The sequence below is a fragment of the Micromys minutus genome (genome assembly GCF_963924665.1).
Source record: "Micromys minutus genome assembly, chromosome: 2".
NCBI lineage: Eukaryota > Metazoa > Chordata > Mammalia > Rodentia > Muridae > Micromys > Micromys minutus.
Window position 1 is genome coordinate 71,555,784 of NC_137971.1, and position 21,698 is coordinate 71,577,481.

Consider the following 21,698-nt stretch of genomic DNA (forward strand, 5'->3'; position numbering starts at 1 on the left):
TTTGGAGGTCAACTTGGTCCCCTTCCTGTGACCCAGGGGCAGTGTTGAATGAAACTGTGACACCACTTTTACTGTGTGCTGTTCATGAGCACCATGCAGTTCTCCATCAGGGTCATTATTAGAGGTTTTGTAGAAGATATCAATTATCCTCAAGTTGCTAGTTTAATACTAAGAGCCCCAAGAGAAGCCCCTTCATGCAATCTCAGGCACAGAGTTCTTATTGCCTCCTGGAACTCAGACATGGTGTATTCCCTGAGGGTGATCTTAGTGTTGCTGTCCTAGCTTACATTTCTGCTTCCTGTGAGAGGGTTTTTCTTGCCCCTGTCCTGTGGCACTGTGTCAGTTGTCTTGAGAGGTGTCCATTGATTGTCACTGACTGGGAAGAGCCTCCCTCTTTTTAAAAAGATCTATATTCATTTATGGGTGTGTAAGTTTATATATGACATGTATGTGGGACTGCCCATGGGGACCAGAAGAAGGCATCAGATCCTCCAAACCTGGAATTGCAGTTGGGAGCTGACAGTGACACATTTCCTCCAATAAGGCCATACCTCCCAATAGTGCCACTCACTCCCTGGACCAAGCATTCAAACCACTACACTGATGATGGCCTTAAACGTTGTACACTCTTACCTCTGTCTCCTGAGTGCTGGAATTAGATATGGGCCACCACAGCCAGACTCTGTGGCACTAGGGAATAAACCCATGGCTTTACACATGATAGGTCTGCATGTTAAACAAGCACTCTACCAACTGAGTCTAGAAAGGGATTGTCAGAGACCACTCTGTCTGGTTGGATAACCTTCCTGGTCCTGCAGCTTAGTATGTTAGAGGACACACGGATGTGTTCTGACGTTGAGCAAGGATTATTAGCTACACTTAACCGTGTTTCTCAAAATTCTCGATTCTCATGGGCTGGAGAGATGGTTCAGTGGTTAAGAACCGCTTGTATCAATGACACAATGCCCTCATCTGGACTTCAAGGGCACCAGGCACGCGTATGTTGCATACACATAAATTCGGGAAAGACACAGGTACTGGTACTCATACTAATTCTTGACTCTCAGACAACGAGAGATGTAAACTAGATTGTGTGTGTGTTGCCTTAATTATCCACGTTACCTTAATTATCCTTTCTTTCATTTCCCCTCTTTGAGACTTTGATCCAGGGTTTGACAATGGTTGGATGTCAGTTGTTTGAGGCTTCTTCAAGTCAAACAGAAAATCTGGACTCTGCCTATCCAGGGACCCTGCCTGGTCTGAGGGACATAAGAGGGTCCAAGCTTAGAAACTTGAGGTTCATCATTCAGTAGATTGGAAGAAAAGATGCCATTCTTGAGATTATTCTCAGACAGTCAAGAACACAGCAGGTTATTACATGTAATCCTAAGGTTATCACCAAAAAGTAGATATACTTTTTTCTACTGAGAACTGAGATTCTAATATCTAAAACTTACGGCGTGTGTTGTAGGAGGTGGGTGGGGAGTGAGATGGCGCAACACGTAAGGCACTTGCCACCAAGTGTGGAAGCCTGAGCCCAGTGCTCAGGACCCACAAGGTAGAAGGACAAAACTGACTCCCTGAAAGTTGTCCTCTGACCTCAACAAGTGTGCTGAAAAATGCACTTAAGGCAGACAGCCTGGGGCTACTGCCAAAAAAAAAAAAAAAAAAAAACGCCAAAGTGAGTTTTGTAAGCTCACTGACTGTGGCCAACTTTACTTCTGAGTTTAGTAGTGAAGTCCTTTGTGTATAGTTGAAGGCTCTATATGTCAAATTGCATTCTATATGCTTATTTGAGAAACAACAATAAATGCTAAACTGTCCTGGCAGTGAAAACAGACTTGGGTTGTCCGCCTGGAGGGTCCCCGCGGTGGAAGGTAGTTTTCATCCTGCCCCTCTCAGGCATCCTAAAACACACCGTCATGCATCCTGTGGCAAGGTCAGCCGGGAGCTGGTGCCATAAGGCATGTGGTGCCACCAAGCTCAAGTGTCTCCAGGTCCAACTAACAGTGATCCCAAACCTGTTTGTTTTACAAACACTGCTGAAGACCATCTAGTAGCAAGCATCCATTCTAACTGTTGATCATGCAAATTTCCATGAGTTAAGTGAATGCTTTTGCTTCTCCAGTAAAGTGGAGACGGTTGATTCATCTGACTTGGGTGAGACAACCACCCCAGGCCTTAAAATATCTCTTGTTATATTTACGGTTAGCCTCTAAAGCTGTCAGATCCATGGAGCAGAGCCATCTTATTGGAGTTTAACCACAGAATATGTCGAATATGTCTGCCATGGCTAGGAGTAACATTTATAAGCCATAGGAAAGCATTCAAGGTTTTTGGCTGTTTGAAGTATGGACGATTCTCACTGTTCATCACCGATGAGTTAGAGCTGTAGTCAGGCATGACCTTGAACCAGGCAAACAAGAAACATTAGAAATACAAATCCAACAGTCATCTTTGCCAATGTCTCTAGCATACTCCTGTGCCCATTTTAAAAGGAAATTTTCTCAGGGTAAACAAGACTTAGTGAAATTGAGGTAAACAATTTTAAAAGCGTAAAGACATATTGATGTCATCTGCTGAGAATATGGCAAAGTCCATAGAATAATTCCAAGGAGAAATCTGGTGGTAAAATAGATTCGAGGGAAAATGTACACATATGTAGTTGTTGAATGTATATGATTCCATTAGCAGTGCCTAAAAGAACACCAGAGAAAGGGGTGGCAGAGTGGTTTAACAGGTCAAGGAGCCTGCAGCCAAACCTGACAACCTGGGTTCGATCCTCAGACCCTACTTATTGAAAGGAGACAACAGACTCCTTCAAGTTGTTCTCTGACCAACACTCACATTGTGGCATTCAAATGCATGTCTACCCATGTATAAATGCACACACAAACAAATAAATAAGCAAGAAAACTTATAAATAAATAGAAAGGTTAAGAAAAATTAAGAACCACCAAGATGTAAATCTGAGTGCAGCGTGGTAGCTCAGGCCTGTAATCCCAGCACTCCGGAGGAGTACGAGATCATTCTCAGCTACCTAACAAGTTTGAAAACAGACTGGGCTGTGTGAAATCCTATCTCAAAGTAAAACAAAACAAACAAATTAGATTAGAACATAAAGAAGCTGGAGATAAGGCTCAGTGGTTAAAAGTACTGACTGCTCTTCTAGAGGAACCAGGTATCCACGCAGTGGCTCAAACCATCTGTAATCCAGTTCCAAGGATCATGATGCTCTCTTCTGGTGTCTGAGGGAACTGCATTCACATGGTGCACAGACACACATGCAGGCAAAACACTCACACACATAAGCTCTTTTATTTTTTTTAAACATGAAGGTTCTAAGTGATGCCTGACTTCACATCTCAGAATTCACGGCAACTTTTTCTCTTGGTTGAAATCATGCACGCTGTACTTGTTCTAATCAGACTGTGATTTCATTATATCTTGGGTCTTTGGATCAATCATTAGGTCAGAGATTAGAAGAGAAAATGGTGGCAAGTAGTTGAATATGTATGTACCCTTTTGGGGGATGCATCTGAGTAAACTCTTAACTCCCAGTTTTCTCCTGGGACCACCTCTCTGCTTTGAACTGCGGAGGGTAAGGTATCTTGATTCCACACCCTGGGTTAGGATGAAGACAGAGGAGACAAGTCCTTCCAACCTCTCTGATTGTGAATGTCTATCCTTTCACCTAAGGGACTGGCTAGAAAAGCCAACGCCTCTCTTTCCAGGTGTCATGGGTCACAGAGTACTTTCACAACTTTTCCCTGGTCTTCTTGAGGCACCAGAATCTCGTGTTCTCCTGGAGCCATTTTCAGTGTTTATCATCTGCTTCTGCATAGCATGGGCATCTAAACATAGGGCAAACATCGCATCTTTGCAACCTCCTGAAATGCGGTCCATTCGGCAGTCAGTTTTCCTGTGTAATGAAAGAATTTGTCATTCTAGTGACACTCACAATGCATTCTTGCTACCTGTGGCATAGCCTCTAAAAGAGATAAAACTACAAGGCCACATTTAATAGAATTTTCCATCAATAAAATTTTCTTGGTACATGTGGTGGTACACTTGGGAGGTCGAGGCAAGAACAGTAGAAACTCATTGCACACCTTGAATACATAGCATATCTGAGGCCAGTCTGAAATACATAAGACCCTTTCTGAAAATAAATAAACAAAATAATAAATAAATTTTTTCCATATAGAAATAGATTAAAGACCAAAAAAAAAATACATTTAAAGTCATCTCTCCAACCCCTATTCATTCATTCATTCATTCATTCATTCATTTGTGGGGTGTGTCTGTGTGTGTTTGGCTCGAGCAACTGTGACTGAAGACATTAGCTTTTATACCCTGAGCCATCTCTCCAGCCTCAGTTGATCCTACTGAGCTGAAATGTTGGAAGAGCCTTAGCCTGTTCCCTGAAGGCCACACCCTGCCTTTCTAGTGGCTTTGAGTAAAAGTGTCTGTCGGTAAATCACTCTACAGCTGTGCTTCTCCCCCACCCCTCCCCCAGCTGTGCTCTGACAACAGGATTTTTACTCAAGGTTGGCTTTATTTGTCTTGACACAGGGCCTGGCTATCTAGCCCTGCTGCTCTGGAACCAACAGCGGGCTGGGCTCCTAACAGCTTTTCAAACAGACTTGAATACACAGTGCTAGAATACACTTGAGTGACTTCCGCTCAACAGCGCTCTGTGCTCTCATTTGTTTCCGAAAGTATGAGCAAAGCTGCTTAGCATCTGGCAAACTAGTTTAGTCTAGTTTAGCTTGGCTTAGTTTTGCTTAGTTTAGTTTAGCTCAGGTGTATGAGTGCTTTGCTTATATTTGTCTGCACCACGAGCATGCCTGGTGCCCTTAGAGGCCAGTTACAGACAGTTGTGCGCTGCCGTGTGAATCTGGGGACTCAAACCTGGGTTCTCCGGACGGGCAGCCAGTGCTCTCAGACCTCTGTGTTTGGAAAGCTTAGAGGATATCTGTAGTTTTTATCTTCTCTGCTTTGGATTGAGCCTAAAACCCTCCATACACCAGACAAAGCTCTTTACCACTACGCTGTCTCCATACTCTCTTTATTGTTTCCTTTTTCTTAATGTGTGAGCGTGTGTGTGTGTGTGTGTGTGTGTGTGTGTGTGTGTCTGTGTGTGTGTGTGTGTGTGTGTGTGTGTAAACTAGTGGCCAGCCTAGGCCACCAAACAGGCTAGGCTGACTGATTATTCAACCCAAGGATTGCCCTGTCTCTGTGCCCAGGTCTGGGGTTGCAAAACCATCTGTCACCCTTCCTTTTTCTGATGCAGGCTTAGGAGTCAAACCCAGTAGGTTACTGACTACTGTCGCCCCAACCCAACTTTTTCTCCCCCCTAGAGACATGATTCACTAAGTTGCCTGGGCTGGCCTTAAACTTTTCTTTAGCCTAGGGTAGCTTTGAACTGATCCTCCTGGGTCCACACCCCTAAGATTTGGGTTACAGGCTTTTGCCATCACACATGGTAAATCTTGGATGGCAAATGGCTCAGTGGGTAAAGGCTCTTGCTGCCAAACCTAATGACATGAATTTGATCCCTATGGCCCACATTGTGGAAGGAGAGGACTGACTCCCAAAGCTTGTCCTCTGACCTCCATAGAGCACTCACAACCACTCATAAGTAAACTTAATTTAAAAAGAAATCTCTGGGGATTCTAGTAAGAGAGCTTTGTACTTAGATAGCCAATGTCCCGTAGGCTGGGATCACTTGACACTGGGATGCTTTCAAGTTGAGAACCTCTGATCGGCCAGCACTCTAGTTGCTGCATCTCACAAGCATCTCCGTGGCTGTCTGAAGACTTCGGCTAGAGTAGTACCCCTGGAACTTTTGAGTGAGGGCATCCAACGCCACATCTTGTCATTCTGCTTCGCAGTAGGCAAACGGTTCATCCAAACTGGGAATTCTCCAGGTTGGAGCTGCTAACGGTGAATCTTTCACTTTGGTAAAGCTTACTGTTGTAAGATCTCCTGTAGGGATTCAAAATATGGTCCTGTGTAAAGTGACTTAGCTATGAGACCATACTTTGGAATCCATATTTAACAGAATCTTGGCAAGCCCAAAATGGCTCTGGGGTATCTTTTAATTTTGGTAGTTGTAAGAGTTAATCTTGATTAGATTTAGAGTCACCATGGCACAAGCCCCTAGGCACAGCTGTGAGGGAGTTTCTAGGTTACATTGAGGTGAAAAGACCCAATCCTAGTGACACTATTTCATGGGCTGGTGCAGCAGATAAAAGGAGAAACAGCTGAGCAGCAGCTGGGTTTGGCCAGGTGGTGTCTACTGCCAATTCTGATAGCCCGTGTGATTCCCCTGAGGCCAACAATGCAGAAGGAAAAAGAAAATTCCTACATGCTGTGGCATGTGCACGTATACAAGGTAGATGGATAGACAGACAGCTGGATGGATGAATGGATGCACAGACCGATAAATAGATAGACAGGTAGACAGGCAGACAGGCAGACAGGCAGACAGGCAGACAGACAGACAGACAGACAGACAGACAGACAGACAGACAGAGAATTGAGCACCAGCAAGCACTGCTCTCTGTTTCCTGACTGTAGACACAATATGAGCGTTCCTACTGACATACTTTCCCTGTTAAGACAGACTGTATCCCCTTGGACAGTAAGTCAAATTACTCCCTCCTCCTTTAACACCCAGGACACTCAACACCTTTGAATCACTGCCCCTTTCATCCTCTGCTCCAGACATCACTGTGGCCAGACTTGTCAGGGGGCTCTGGCAGTATGTCAAGCTAGGCTCAACCACTTATCCTCAGCCAAGTAATGAGGGATATAGAGATGGCTCAGCAGTTCAAAGTAGTGGCTGCTCTTACAGAAGAGCCAGGTTCAATTCCCAGCACCCACAGAGCAGCTCACAACCATCTGTAACTGCAGTTCTAAGGGATCCAACCCCTCTTCTGACCTCCTCGAGCCTATAGTCCTCACATCATGCATGTTCATACATGCAGGCAAAACATTTGCACAGAAATGGGCAAACTAAGAATTAATATATAAGTAAACTAGACTTATATACAAATTAATATAAAGTAAATCACAATATTGAACATCCGTGAAAGGATATTTACTCAAAGTGGATATTACACTAAATGGAGGAATAAAGAGACAGCAATGTGCCAAATTCATCTTCCGGATGCCAATGTGAAATTTAGGTTTAAATAAAAAGGCAAGACATTTGTACATTCTGGCTTTGGGTTCTGTTGTTTATAAGATGTGAACAAGTTACCCTTTGGAGTTTTTTAAAAATTATTATTATTTCAAGCCATGTTGAGGATTTCTTATTAATGTCAAAGAGTTGGCTATCCAAATGTGTTTTAGATCCCAAATATGCTATGAAATAGGGTCAATTCTTTTGGGGTACCACGTAAGAGTAGTGAGTATAGTGCCTGCCATACCAGCCCAATGACCAAGTTCAGATCCCTGAGCCCATGTGGAAAAGCTGGGTACAGTGGTACCCAACTACAATCTCTGACTCCTGCAGAAAGGTCGAAGGGAAAGACAGCCACTGTCCCTGCTCCTATCCTGGCAGCCCCAGCCCGGAAGCCCATGAGCCTGCTAGTTTACAGAAAGCAGAAGGTAGATCCTGTGCTGGACAAGGTAGAAGGTGAGGACTACTGGTACATGAGGCTATCCTCTTACTTCCAAACAGGCCCTGTGGTAAGCATATGCCCTCGTACACGCGCACACACACACACACACACACACACACACGCACATGCACACGCACACACACACACACGCACACATGCACACACACACACGCACACACACACACACACACACACGCACGCACACACACACATGCATGTACAGAAAAATAAATAAATGTTCTAAGAATTGGTTGACTGCACTAAGAGTCTTGAGTGGATCCCTGATTCTACTGAAAGTTAAGAAAAAGCAGCTAAGGTATAGATAGGTCACTTGTCAGACCCACATCTTCTCTACAGCTGTAATTGCTTCCTGTGAAACAGGAATGGGCTAGGTAGAAAAATCCTTCTAGAGAATGCCATTTCAGCACACGTTGGCTTCTCACACACCAGGTAGTCTCTGGAAACAGAAAAAAATCTGAATAAAATGGCCAAGTAATCATCAGCCAGGCTGGAGAGATGGCTCAGTGGTTAAGAGCACTGACTGCTCTTCCAGAGGTCCTGAGTTCAATTCCCAGCAACCACATGATGGCTCACAACCATCTGTAATGAGATTTATACATAAAATAAATAAATCAAAAAAAGAAAAGGAAAAAAAATCATCAGCCAAGAAAAGCCCACCAACACACTCAAAATCCAGAATTTAAAAATTAAAAATAAAAGAGAAATCACTGGTGGTGAGCTAACTCAGCATTGCAAGCTCCTTGTAAAGTCTGAGCTTGTCCCCCAAAACCTGTACTCAGGTACAGTCAGGCCCTAGACTTATGCTGCGGAAAATCAGTTCTAGACAAGTCAATAATGAAGCAGTTGGAGCTTATTAAGTGAAGGGTTCTGGCCACAGAGCAGAGCATGTAGAGAAGTACAGATGTGATGTTGATTGGCTTTGTTTGCAATCCTAGGCTCAGGCCCAGGCTCAGGATTTCATCAAGCATTAGGGGCTGGAGAGATGGCTCAGCAGATAAAAGCACTAACTGCTCTTCTAGATGGTCCTGAGTTCAATTCCCAGCAACCACATAGTGGCTCACAACCAACTGTAATAGGATCTGATGCCTCCTTCTGGTGTGTCTGAAGACAGCTATAGTGTACTCGCATACATCAAAATAAATAAATCATCAAACATTATAAGTGAGGCAAGAAGACAGAGAGTTAAGAGAACCCCATCAACATCTTTAAACTTGTTGTTTTTACTTTTGATAGGGTGCGAGCTAGACCCCTATCAAGGGGTTTGAGTCTGCACCAAGAGGATGGGACTGCTTCTCTTAGGCAGACTCTGGTCTCCATGGCAATTTAAGAGGGGAGGGAGAAAGACTCCATGAAATGGAGGTTTATGCCTCCCAGTCCCTCCTTTACCTTACCCAGTCCCTCCTCCACTTTACCAAAATCCAGAGAGCATTTCTTCACACCTTCAACAAAAAAATTCTCTACACAGTATAGCAGTCAAATTCCTAACCCTGACATCCCAGGCCTGCCTGCAGGGGCTACCAGCTGCCACCAGCTGCTGTTGAGGCACCTCCTGCTGGCTTCTGTGCATACTGCCATCATCCCACGCCCTCTTGCTCTTCGGAGTCACACACTCACCACCCAGGTTTGAAGCTTCTACATGGCTCAGTGTTCACCCAAACATCTGCTTTTTTCTCTTGTCACATTAGTCTAATGTCTTCCCAGTAGCTATCTGAGCAGAAAGGCCCCCCAGCTCCACAGCCTGCTTCCCTGGTCCCTAACGCCCTCCTTACTCTCTCTCTCACACACCCTTATCTCATCGTTTCATAGCTTTGACATATTTTATACTAACACCAATTTGACCAATTCCTCTAGTTGGGAAAAAAAAAAAAAAAAAAAAAAAAAAAAGGTTTCTGAATGAAGCTGTTGGCTCTCTTGCTACCATTCTGGCAAATGGGATCTCCAACATAGTCATCAGCATAGGTTGAGTTTGTCTTTTTACCAAGGGGACAGGAAAAGGAGAAATGTCAGTTACCCTGCAGTAGCAGAAAGCTTTAGAAGGCGTTGGCTATTCATTGCCTGTAGAACTAGAGATGAGGGAGGTTTATAGCACATCATCTAGAATTAGTGGGCAAGTGGGCTTTGGATGGAACATGGATTTCAGATATAGCAGATCAATGGAAGCTGCTGAGGTTGCAGCATGGAATTCCCTGTTGACTTTCACTGACTTTGGATGCCTCAGTCACTGGAATTCTAGGGTTACCTACCATAGCTTTGTGATGACCTCCTGGTCTCTGAACAAACCAGGAAGGGACTTTGAGATATGTCCCACCAGAGGATCTCTTAGATTTAAGAAAGGAGGACTTGCTGTAAGGGAACCTCAGGACTAGGTTGGGGAGGTAGGGTGCTCCTGACTCTGCATAGGAGGAGTAAGGACAATAGATTGAAACTATTAGGTACACTTCTGTACCAAAGGTTCTGGGTAAGTCGTGTAAGAAATACAAGCACATCCTCCCAGGGTTTGGTACTGTGCGTGTGATGTGCCCCTAGTAACAAAGAGAGAGCTAGATGACATGGAGAGGAACGAGGCTAGAGGAAGGGCTTGGGAGGGATGTGGGAGTAAGGAAGTGAAAAATCAAATGGATATATCCAGGGAAAGGGAGAGAATACAGACAAAGAACCTTAGAGTAGGAAATGTGGGGAACAGCAAGGCACAGGCAGAACTGGGGAAGGAAAGCAGACAGCACATAATTCTTGCAGTGGAGCAGTGATTCTCTTGAGCTTGGAGGACAGGAGAGGAGGAAGAGGCAGAATAGTGGTGGTTGTCTGGCTCTATTCTTGACATCTACCATCACCAGAAGCCCTGCCCTATTCCTGGCACCCCAGGGCAGAATTCCCTAGCTATCTGGGATGGTTTTTCAGCACCAGATGGTGAGCCTGCAAGGAAAGGGGTGGATGCTCTGAATTCCTGACTGCAGGTAATTAAGGACTGATACTGCTTATTCTAGCCCCTCCCTAAGCTCTGTCCTCTCTACCAGGAAGATCCTGATGACTCTAACAGGGTCTAAGTACTAGGACTTAGGGGTCAGTTTTGGGGACTTTAGATCTAGAGGAAATCAGTCTTGTAAGGGAAGGACCTAAAGAGAGAAGAAATCTAGAGCAATGCTTCTGCAGTGTTTCAGACCTAAGGAGAGGAGCCGCTCACTCTGGTGGTCTATAACCATGGTACCTGGAGCTCCTGAGGGTCCAAGTCCCGAACTATTCATGGGGCAGGACTTGTATAAACTCTGTCCCTGCACTTCCCACGTGCCCATTGGATTGCCCACCTGTAGCCTCAGGCTCTCCTCAGAGAAAAAAGACTCGAGAAGGGTCTGGCCTGAGGATGGGTAAATGTAGGGGTGAAAGTCAGACAGCCCATGCACAGCAAAGTGTCAACCACAACAGATTTTGTGATACAGGTGTTCACTATAGAAGTTTTTAAATATAATATCAACAAATAGAGAAAAATTATCAGGCCAATATTTGGCGCTGCTTGGAGTTGAAAGTGATTTTGTTTTCTGGGAGAAGTTTGTACCAGAAATGACTGGAGAGGGTAACAGTTAACTGGAATCAGTTCTTGGGACTGACCTAGGGCAAGGACTGGTTTTTGGAGAAGAATACCTAGAGATCTCCATGCCTCTTAGATTACATTCTCATTTGCTTGTCTGGGTTTTCAGACAGGGTACCATCTATAGCCCAGACTGGCCTTGAACTCATGACCTTCTGCCTCCCCTCAATGTTGGTATTACAGCCATGAGCCACCATGTCTGTATTAATTACACTCTTTAAATAGTAATTGCGTTCCCCACCCTTCAGATGGACTTTTAGCAAATGATCTCTTCCCAAATCTGGCGCTATGTCTAGAGTGGACCCCACCTTGCCACCTGTGATCCTTGCAGAAAAGGCAGGATACGATGTTCCTGACTTGTTTGATACCTGACCCTAAGGAGTTGGCCATATTTGCTCAGCAGGTGAGGTTCACATGATAAAGAACAGTGGGAGGGCTTGGACCTGGTATAAAAGCTCTGGAAATTTCTAGAAGATTTGCATCTGCAACTGCTAGGTAAAAGGTGAGTTGGGAGATATCCAAATATGAGCTAGAAAAGACAATGCCTGGACCGTAGCAGGGGAGACTTAGGTATCAGCTCCTGAATGTGAACTATTTTGGAGTGCAAAGATGTCTGGTTTTGGCTAAGAGATGCTTGGGGGATGAATATGGGCAGTTTGGTTTGTGGAGACAGGGTTTGGACACAGACAAGTTGCCTGGGATCTGATGTCTTCTTGACCTCACACATGTCCCTCTTATTAACTTCTCTAAGCTCCAACAGTTCAGCTCAGACCCTGTCAATGGTACAGTGTCTTCTGTCATATCCTTTGCTCCTGAGGTGACATGGAAGTGCCTCTAAAATCTTCTTTGCCTTGATTTAAGAGTAGAATGATGCTAGAGACTTAACTATGCCTCAGATACCTCATAGAGCAGCTGACTTCAGGTGAGTTTTGCTCAGATTCTTGGTTCATCAACTTCACTGCCTCAGGACTCTGGAGATGGCCTTTACTCCCTCTTCAGAAAGCTCTCTGTGCATCATGTGGGATGGAGGAAGGTTTGACTCAGCTTGACAGATAAGGAAAGTTAGGATTATCTTTTGGATTTGGAGAGATGCGTAGCTACAGTCACATCGAGGAATGAGCCTTTTTCTTCTCCTTCCCACTGCAGCCTCAAAATGTTGGCCATCGCCCTCTTAGTCCTTCTTTGTGCCTCTGCGTCTGCTAATTCCAGTAAGTGAAATGTCACAGGGGGATCATGAGAAGGCAGCCTGTGTACTGCCACTGGCCAGGATTGTCACACTGGCTTGCTTGGGTGGTGGGAGGAAGGAGGGTAATGGGGAACACCTGTGTCCCCCGAGCATCTGTCCCTCCAGGTCTTTCTTTTCCCTTTAGTTCAGTCAAGGTCCTCCTCCTACAGTGGAGAGTATGGTGGTAAAGGAGGAAAGCGATTCTCTCATTCTGGCAACCAGCTGGACGGCCCCATCACTGCCTTCCGTGTTCGGGTCAACAGATACTACATAGTAGGGTAAGAGCCTCTGTTTCTGTGGTTTGAGGTCTGTTTGGGACCTTGCTAAGTTGGAAAGGTCTCACTGACCTTGAATCACACCTATGTACCCGACCTCGGCAAGTCGGAATTACAAACTCTCAGGAGTCTCACATTACTTGGGTTGGATTTCACATTCGGTCTAAACTTATTTTCAGTATTTCTGTTGGGCCTCCTTTATCTTTGCTTGTTGTCTGTCTGGAATAGTCCTATCCCACCCTGTAGCTGGAAACTTCCATCACATGAAGAGCCAAATGTATTTCCTTCTGGTACATGTTCTGAACATGAGACGGCTTGTCTCTTCCCTGTCTGGCCTGGGTAGACTTCCAGTGTTTGAAACCCTCAGGCCTCTTTGAAGTGTGTATTGTAGGCAAATTCAGGCTCTTGTTGTCTAAGCCTCTGAGAAACTGACTTTCATTCCACAAGCCTGCTTGCCATCCAAATGAAAGTGAGCTTCTCTGCATGCTCCCCTAGGGCTCATGCAGCCTTTACAGCACATGGAATGTGTCAGTCTGCAGATCTCAGCATACAGACTAAGAAGTCTTGATTTTCTTTTCTTTCTTTTTTTTTTTTTTTTTGATGCAAACTGCAAGAAGATTTTTATTCCGAGCGTGTTTGGGGCCCACAACCTGTATGCCATGTTGGAGTAGAGGGCTGTGGACCTTGATTTTATTTTCTTAAGGATTTGTTATATTTACATGAATACACTGTAGCTGTCTTCGGACACATCAGGAGAGAGCATCTGGATCCCATTACAGATGGTTGTGAGCCATCATGTGGCTGCTGGGAATTGAACTCAGGACCTCTGGAAATGCAGTCAATGCTGTTAACCACTTGAGCCATCTCTCCAGCCCCCAGAAAAATTTAAAAATTATATTTGTGTTATGTTTGTATGCACATGTGTGGGGGTGGTGCTCAAATGCCTCGTTGTGCATGTGGAGGCCAGAGGACAACTCCAGGAAGTAGGGCTCTCTCCCTCCACATGTGGGTCCTAAGGGTTGAACTTAGGTTGTCAGGCTGGCTTGGCAGGAAGCATCTCTACCAGCTAAGCCATGTCGGCAGCCCCGACTTGAATTCTGATAACCATGTCCAGTGTGTAACTTCTTTTCTCACCCCTGCCTGCAGTCTCCAGGTGCGCTATGGCACAGTGTGGAGTGACTATGTGGGTGGCAAACAGGGAGATCTGGAGGAGATCTTCCTGCACCCCGGGGAATCTGTGATCCAGGTGTCTGGCAAGTATAAATCTTACGTGAAGCAGCTGATCTTCGTGACAGACAAAGGCCGCTACCTGCCTTTTGGAAAAGACTCGGGCACAAGTTTCAACGCTGTTCCTTTGCACCCCAACACTGTCCTCCGTTTCATTAGTGGCAGGTCTGGCTCTGTCATAGATTCTATCAGCCTGCACTGGGATACCTACCCTAGCCACTGCAACACTTGCTGAAACCCACCTTCCTCTCTGGCAGGGGCACTGTGGTGGGTGTGAGAATTCCCTTGTCAACAAGCCCCGTGCAGCCATGCAAATCGCTTAATAAACAGATATGGTTGAAGATAGTGTTTTTCCACATCCTGATTCTAGTAGAACTGTGTGAATCTTATTTCTGAATTTTCAAAAGATTAAATTTAAAAAAAAAAGTTTTTGAAACAGGCCTGGCTGCCCTGAAACTATGTAGACCAGGCTGACCTCAAACTCACAGAAATTGACTTGTCTCTGCCTCCAGAGTTGTGGGATTAGAAGGGTGTGCCACCACGCCTGGCTAAATGCCTGGCTATTGTTGAGCATTAAACTGAAGAAATGGGAGAATGAGAAAGAGAAGTGCTAAGGGGTTTTCTTTTTTCATGTGTATGTGTGTGTGTGTGTGTGTGTCTGTGTGTTTTGAGAGAAGGCTTCTCTGGGTAGCCCTGGCTATCCTGGAACCCACTGTAGACCAGGTTGGCCTCAAACTCAGAGATCCACCTACTTCTACCTCCCAAGTGCTGGGATGAAAGGTGTGTGCCACCACTGCCTGGTGGGGCTTTTCTTTATACGTTATCAAAAAGAGACAATATTCTGCCTACACTGGCTTTTTCCAAGGATAGCCCCTGAGAATTTTTCCTAGTTGTTCAGAGGCTAAGGTAAGGCTCAGTTACACCAACTTATTAAAACTGTCACAAAAAAGAAATCAAAAATAAAAGGAGAAATTCTAAGTGTGACATAGTGATGCACATCTGTGATCCAGAATTTGAGAGGCTAGCCTGGTCTACATAGTGAGTTCCAGGCCAGCTAGGGCTACACAGCGAGACCCTGACCCAGACACCCAAATACATGAATAAATAGATAGGCAGGTCCACAGAGGAGAGATCTTCATTGTGGGTAGTCATAAATAAAAGGGGTTGGGGAGATTAAAGGTCACTCGATAGAGTGACTAGATATCAAACACTTTGAAAATAATTATTAGGATCCCAGTTCCAAGGCCTAGAACATAAACTGTTTTAGTGGGTAGCAATAGAAAGTTACTGAAGTCTGGGGTTACAGAAGTATGCCACCACACCCCATTTTTGTGATACCAGGTGAACACTTTATCAACTGAGCCATGTCCCCAAATGACATTTCTTTTTTAAAACAATTGCATAGAGGAGATTATGCCATTGTTTTAATTTATATATAAATTAAATAACATAAAATTCACTCCTTTAAATAGTGCAGTTTGAGTAGGGATATAGTCTGTGGCATGTGCATGTATGCACATGTAATATGTGTATGTGTAAGAGAGAGAGTGTGTGTGTGTATGTGTGTGTGATGAGTGTGTGTGCTCACCTGTGTGGAGGCCAGATGTTGAGGTCAAGTGTCTTTTGTTGCTCTCCACCTTTTGACATTTTTTCTCCCCCCCCCCCGCCCCGTGTGTGTCTACATAGCTGTGATCAGAGTCATTGTTACGTCCCCTGTCAGTCTCTCACTAAACCTGAAGCTCACGGTTTTAGCAAGGCTGGCTGCCCAGAGACCTCCCAGCATCCCCGTCTCTGCTCCCCAATGCTGTATTAGACATTTGAATGGCCATGCCTGGTTTTATGGTGTTCTGGGGATTTGACTCCAGTCCTTTTGCTTTTGTTCTTACCCCGAGCCATCTCAGCCCCACATGTGAGATTTCTGTAAAAAATATACATTTAAAGAAATGTTTTATTTACTTAAAAAAAAAAAAGGTTTGGTTCAGCAGGTTGCTCTTGCAGAGGACCTGGATTCATTTCCCTATGTCCAAATGTAGTGTGCACATAGACATACAGTCAAAACACTCATACACATTAAATAAAATAAATAACACTTCCTATGGTAGAGTACATCTTTAACCTCAGCACTGGAGAGAAAGAGTCGGGCAAACCTGTGTGAGTTTGAGGTCAGCCTGATCTACATAGTGAGTTCTAAGACAGCCATGGCTACATAGCTCTGGGTTTGGTCCCCAGCACTACATAAACAAGGTCTAGCTCCTCATCACTTCGTTCCTGGTTTTCAGGCGGGCATTTCACCATCTTCTCCATCATACAACTTAAACCTGAGAACAGGTAGCCTGTGAAGAAAGTGAATGGGCTGTTAGATGACACACACTTCAGGAAAGACCTACTGGTTAGCAGAGTTGAGGCCGCCACGCCCAAGGTGGCAGTGGTGCTGGGGTGGAGGGTGACCCTGTGGTGCAGAAGTGCAGGCTGCACACTGTTGGAGCTGATTGGCCCCAAACGCATGGGGGACCATTGCATACAGATTTCCCAGAGAACAGAATGTCTTTCAGTTATTGAGGTGGCAACTTGGCAAACGTTGATATTTTCTAACACAACCTTGAAATTTTGCTTTTAAGGACAACACAACCATATAGAGTTAAAGAAAGACAGTTGAGCAGTTTTGTTTTGTTTCTGTTTTTATTTTTTATGAACCTGGCTGTGGTGGTTTGAATGAGAATGGCTTCCGTAGGCTCCTATATGGAGTACCTAGTAATGAGGGTATGGCACTATTTGAAAGGATTAAAAGGATTAAGAGATATGGCCTTTTGTTAGAGAATGTGTATCACTAAGGGTGGGGTTTGAAGTTTCAAATGCCTATGCCAACCCTCCTCTCTCCCTGTCTATAGTTCCTAGTGTCTGCCTGCAGGCTGCCATACTTCCTGCCATGGTGTAATGGATTAACCTCTGAACCTGTAAGCAAGCCTCCAGTTAAATACTTTCTCTTATTATGGCTGCCTTGGTCATGGTGTCTCTTCACAGCAACAGAACAGGAACTAAGACAGTGGCTCTGGTGGAGCTGCTGAGCTTAAGTGTGGAAAATTCACTGGGTTTTTGCTTGAATTCCATTAGGTGTTGATATTGGGAAAAATTCTGCAATGAAGGGTTTAGGCAACTGTATACTAAAAACAGCAAAACCAGATGGTATTATTGACATAAATATTAGGTCTCATGTTTCAGTGCAGTGTAGCGATGCTCACCAGGCCTCTTATTTTGGAACTTACACAGTATTAAGGGCTTCTTGCCAGCACTAAAGGAAAACCTACTCTTGTCTCCATGGTCATAAGTGCACAGCTATGTGCAGAGACACTCTTATCCTGTATGGAGCTGCAGAATGGAGAACTAGAATCACACCGATATAAAGGAACTGCTACATTTTTCCATGATGCCTTCTTCAACATCCTTCCTACAAGGTACAGGGGCTGTTTCCATGTCTGCTGCTGCTGCAAGATAAGTTTGAAGAATTATTTAATATTGGTACTAGAAGTTGGAGGCGGTTCAGCATATTAACTTGAGAAATGTATTCATTAAATTCATGAAACATACAAATTACATAGCTGCCATGTATATATTTTGATGGTGTATTGTTACTGTTGATATTTCTTGAGAGGTTGTTTGAAATTCTAGCAGGACAGCACAGTTATTCTCTAAACCCTTGGCTGGAGACTGGTCCTCATCTGTTCATGAAGGTCATCTTCTTCAACCAAACATTCAGGACCACACACGGAGCAGTGATGGAGGAAAGGCATAAACAGTGTGATGACATGGGAAGATTGTCTTCCCATCCTACTGTCAATATTCCTTTAAAAAATATTTATTTATTCATTTTATGTATATGAGTGTTTATCTGTATCCCATTACAGATGGTTGTGAGCCACCATGTGGTTGCTGGGAATTGAACTCAGGACCTCTGTAAGAGCAGTTAGTGCTCTTAACTGCAGAGCCATCTCTCCAGCCCTTTGTCAATATTTCTTAAAAGTGCTAATTCTGAAATAAAGCAAAAGCTCTTGTCTAGGACTTAAATTCTGAAAGCAAGGTAAATATAGACGTCCTATTTAGCTTTGTCGATTTGAAAAAGCCTAGAGTCATCTGATAGGAAAACCTCCATTGAGAAAATACCTAGATCAAATAAGCCTATTCTGTGTCTGCAGATAGGGAAGTCCCTGGATTGTTAATTGGTGAAGGAAGTTCCCAGCCTACTGAAAGCAGAACCATCCCTTAGCAAGTGTTCCCATGCTGTATCAGAACACTGGTTAAACATGAGCCAGAGTGAGCCACCTAGCCAGTAGCACCCTCCATAGTTCCTGCTGCACATCCTTGGCTGTGAGTGAATCCCCTGGACTTCAGGTCCTGTCTTGAGTTCCTGCCCTGACTTCCCTCACGTAAGGACTATGAGCTGAAAATATACCAGCTACAGGGTCTCACTCAGTACTCCTAATGTTAGGATTATAGTTATGAGCCATCACCCCTTCCTCCCCTAAGCTGCATTAAGGCAGAATGTTTTTATCACAGCAACAGAAAGAAAATAATTACAATGGGTTTTCTTGCCAAATTATACCTAGAGTCATTTAAGGAGACATTTTATTCATTACAGTGTGTGTTATTTCTGCTATATAATTCTTGTGTTCATGATGAAAATGATATGATCTTAGAAATGAAAGCATTCATAAATTGCTGTTCAATATACCTGCTATCCCAACATTCTAAAATCATATGATAGAGGAGATATTTCTTCTTCCTTCCTTTTTTTTCTTTTTTTCATTTTAATTTTTTGAGACATGGTTTCTCTGTGTACCCCTGGCTGTCCTAGAACTCACTCTGTAGACCTGACTGGCCTTGAACTCAGAGATCTGCCAGCCTCTGCCTCTTAATTGCTGGGACTGAAGGCGTGTGTACCACTCAGAGTTTAGCAGATATTAGAAGTTTATCTGGAGTTTTCATTGTTATCTCTTAGATATAAATAAGCAAGCTTGGCTTGGTGGCTCACACCTTTAATCCCAGCTCTAGGGAAGCAGAGGCAGGTGGATCTCTGAGTTCAAGGCCAGCCTGGTCTACAGAGTGAGTTTCAGGACAGCCAGTTCTACACAGAGAAATCTTATCCCAACATCCCACCTCCAATATAATAACAATGAAATAAGTAAGCTTCATCCTAAAATAACATCTTTATTCATACAGCTCTGGGGTTACTGTGTACTGACAGAACCATATAGCTTTTAATACACTGATTATGCGTTGTTTAAAAGCTAACTTGGGGCCGGAGAAATGGCTCAGTAGTTGAGAGCGTATAGTGCTCTTCCAAATGACCTGGTTCAGATCACGGCATTCACATCAGGAGGTTCACAACCACCTGTAACTCCAGTTCCATGGTATCTGATGCCTTCTTCTGGCTTCTGCAGGTACCTGCATTCATATGCATGCTATCCAAACAGAGAAGCATATACATAAATAAAAATGAAATATTTTCATAAAAATTACTTAAATGACAATATACTATTTCGTAAGTAAAATGGTTCACCTAATAGTCTTTAAATAACCTTGCAACAACAAAATATTTTTTGAAAATCAGCTTTTGTGCTCTGTGCACATAATAAAGCAAGTCCGGTCCACTGTGGTAGTACATGCCTATATTCCCAGCACTTGGGACCCTGGGAACTCAGGAGTTATCCTCAGCTGCAGAGTTCAAAACCAGCCTAGACTACATAAAACCTTGGGATATTTTTTGCTTGTTTTTAAAAGTGGTTTTTAGTCCTAGCACTCAGGAGGCAGAGGCAAGCAGATATCTCTGAGTATGAGTATGAGTATCAGCCTGGTCTTCAGAAATGAGTTCCAGGATAGTCAGAAATACATATTGCCATGAGAAAACAAATAAAATGCCAAAAAGTTTTTATATTGTATTTGCAATACAACATAATGCTTTATAATATATGCTTCAGTGTGGAGTGATTAAAATAGCAAATCTAAGCGTGTGAAACTATTCTGTGCAGTGAAAACACTTAAAATATATTATTTTGCTATGGATAATGGCTCATACCTGTAATACTAACATCAGGAGGCCAAGGCAGGGGAATTGCTTAGAGTGTGAGGCCAGTCTGACCTACACAGTAAAATCCAATCTAGCCTGGGGTATTGAGTGAGAACCTGTAGCTGGAATTTGTTGCTTTGTAGGTTCTTCTTTCTCCTACCCCTCCCTTTCATAACACTAGATAGGAGAGGGGCAAAGATAGAGGGGAAAGAAAGATTAGGAAGATCCCTAAATCTAACTTTTTACTCCTGTTTGTTCTTTGACCATGTCTACTAACAAACCACAACCAACCTCCCCAAACAACCAATAACCACCACCCCTGCCTCTTAGAGCCTAACATTTATGAACCTTCTGAAAAGTTCCCAGAATTCCAAAAGTCACACAGTCGCAGAAATTATTTGCAGAGGGTAAAACCATGGTCCAAAGCAGCTCATATCCCCATGCCTGGGATTAAAATGAAAACACGCTCTTATAATATTTGTGTTTTTTTAAGGAACAAAAATTCTAGAATTCTCACTACATGAACACGCCTCCCCCCCCCCCCCCAGAAAAGACTGGGTGATAGTGCTTGTCCTTTATTTATTTATTTATTTAATTTATGAAAACCATACCTGTGGAATAATTTATTTTGTGTATAGGAGTACACTGTAGAGTACACTGTGGCTGTGGTTGCTGGGAATTGAACTCAGGACCTCTGGGAAAGCAGTCAGTGCTCTTAACCGCTGAGCCATATCTCCAGCCCAATAGTGCTTGTCTTAATCCCAACAGAGATAGACAGATCTCTTTGAGGCCAGCCTAATCTACAGAGTTCTGGGATAGCCAGGTTCACACAGAGAAACTATTTTGAAAAACCAAACAACAAACAAAACGCTGAGCCTGTTGGTCCATAGCTATAACTTAAACACATGGATGAGTGGATCACCTCAATTTTGATGCCAGCCTGGTCTACACAGAAAGTGCCAATCCATCCATCAACACAGAGCAAGATGTATCTCAAACACAAACAGGACTATTCCTTTAGCAGTTCTGGAGTGTGTGGTGTACTATTGATGTGCCTTGCCTTCAATAAATCTGGCTGAGTGCTGAGGAAGAAAAAAGTGAGTTATGGGACAATAAAGATATAAGCATAATGAAGCAGGAGGATAGAAGAAGGGGCTCAGCGGTTAAGAGCACTGACTGCTCTTCCAGAGGTCCTGAGTTCAAATCCCAGCTCACACCATCTGTAATGGGATCTAATGCTCTCTTCTGGTGTGTCTGAAGACAGCAACAGTGTACTCACATACATAAAATAAGTAAATAAATAATTTTTTTTAAAAAAAAGGAAGATAGAAGATGAAGCTGAAAATTCTGGAAAATTTGTTTTTGAAGATGTTTTAAAATTTTTAACAAAAAATTTATGTATGATAGCTGTGTATGATGGTACATGCCTTAATCCCAGAACTAGAGACAGAAGCAGGGGGGGTCTCTGTGAATTCAAGACTAGCCTGGTCTACATAGTAAGTTCCAGGACAACCAGAGCCACCTACAGAAACCCTGTCTCTAAATAAATAACAACAACAACAAAAAAAAAATCAAAGTGGTGTAAAGTTTTTACATTATCAAACTCAAAGTTTTCTTCTAAGAATTCAGAAGCAATGACCAACAGTCCAGTTCCCATTGCCATGGCAATGAA

The 21,698-nt window shown here is 43.7% G+C and overlaps 1 protein-coding gene across 1 annotated transcript; it reads left to right on the top strand.

Moving 5' to 3' along the window:
• Positions 1 to 12,391: 12,391 nt before the first annotated feature.
• ZG16 (zymogen granule protein 16) lies at positions 12,392 to 14,200 on the top strand (the record flags this gene model as incomplete). Its single annotated transcript, XM_080913631.1, has 3 exons — positions 12,392 to 12,446; positions 12,609 to 12,741; positions 13,885 to 14,200. The coding sequence occupies 3 exons, from the start codon at positions 12,392 to 12,394 to the stop codon at positions 14,198 to 14,200; spliced, it is 504 nt and encodes a 167-aa protein (XP_080769757.1).
• Positions 14,201 to 21,698: the final 7,498 nt, after the last annotated feature.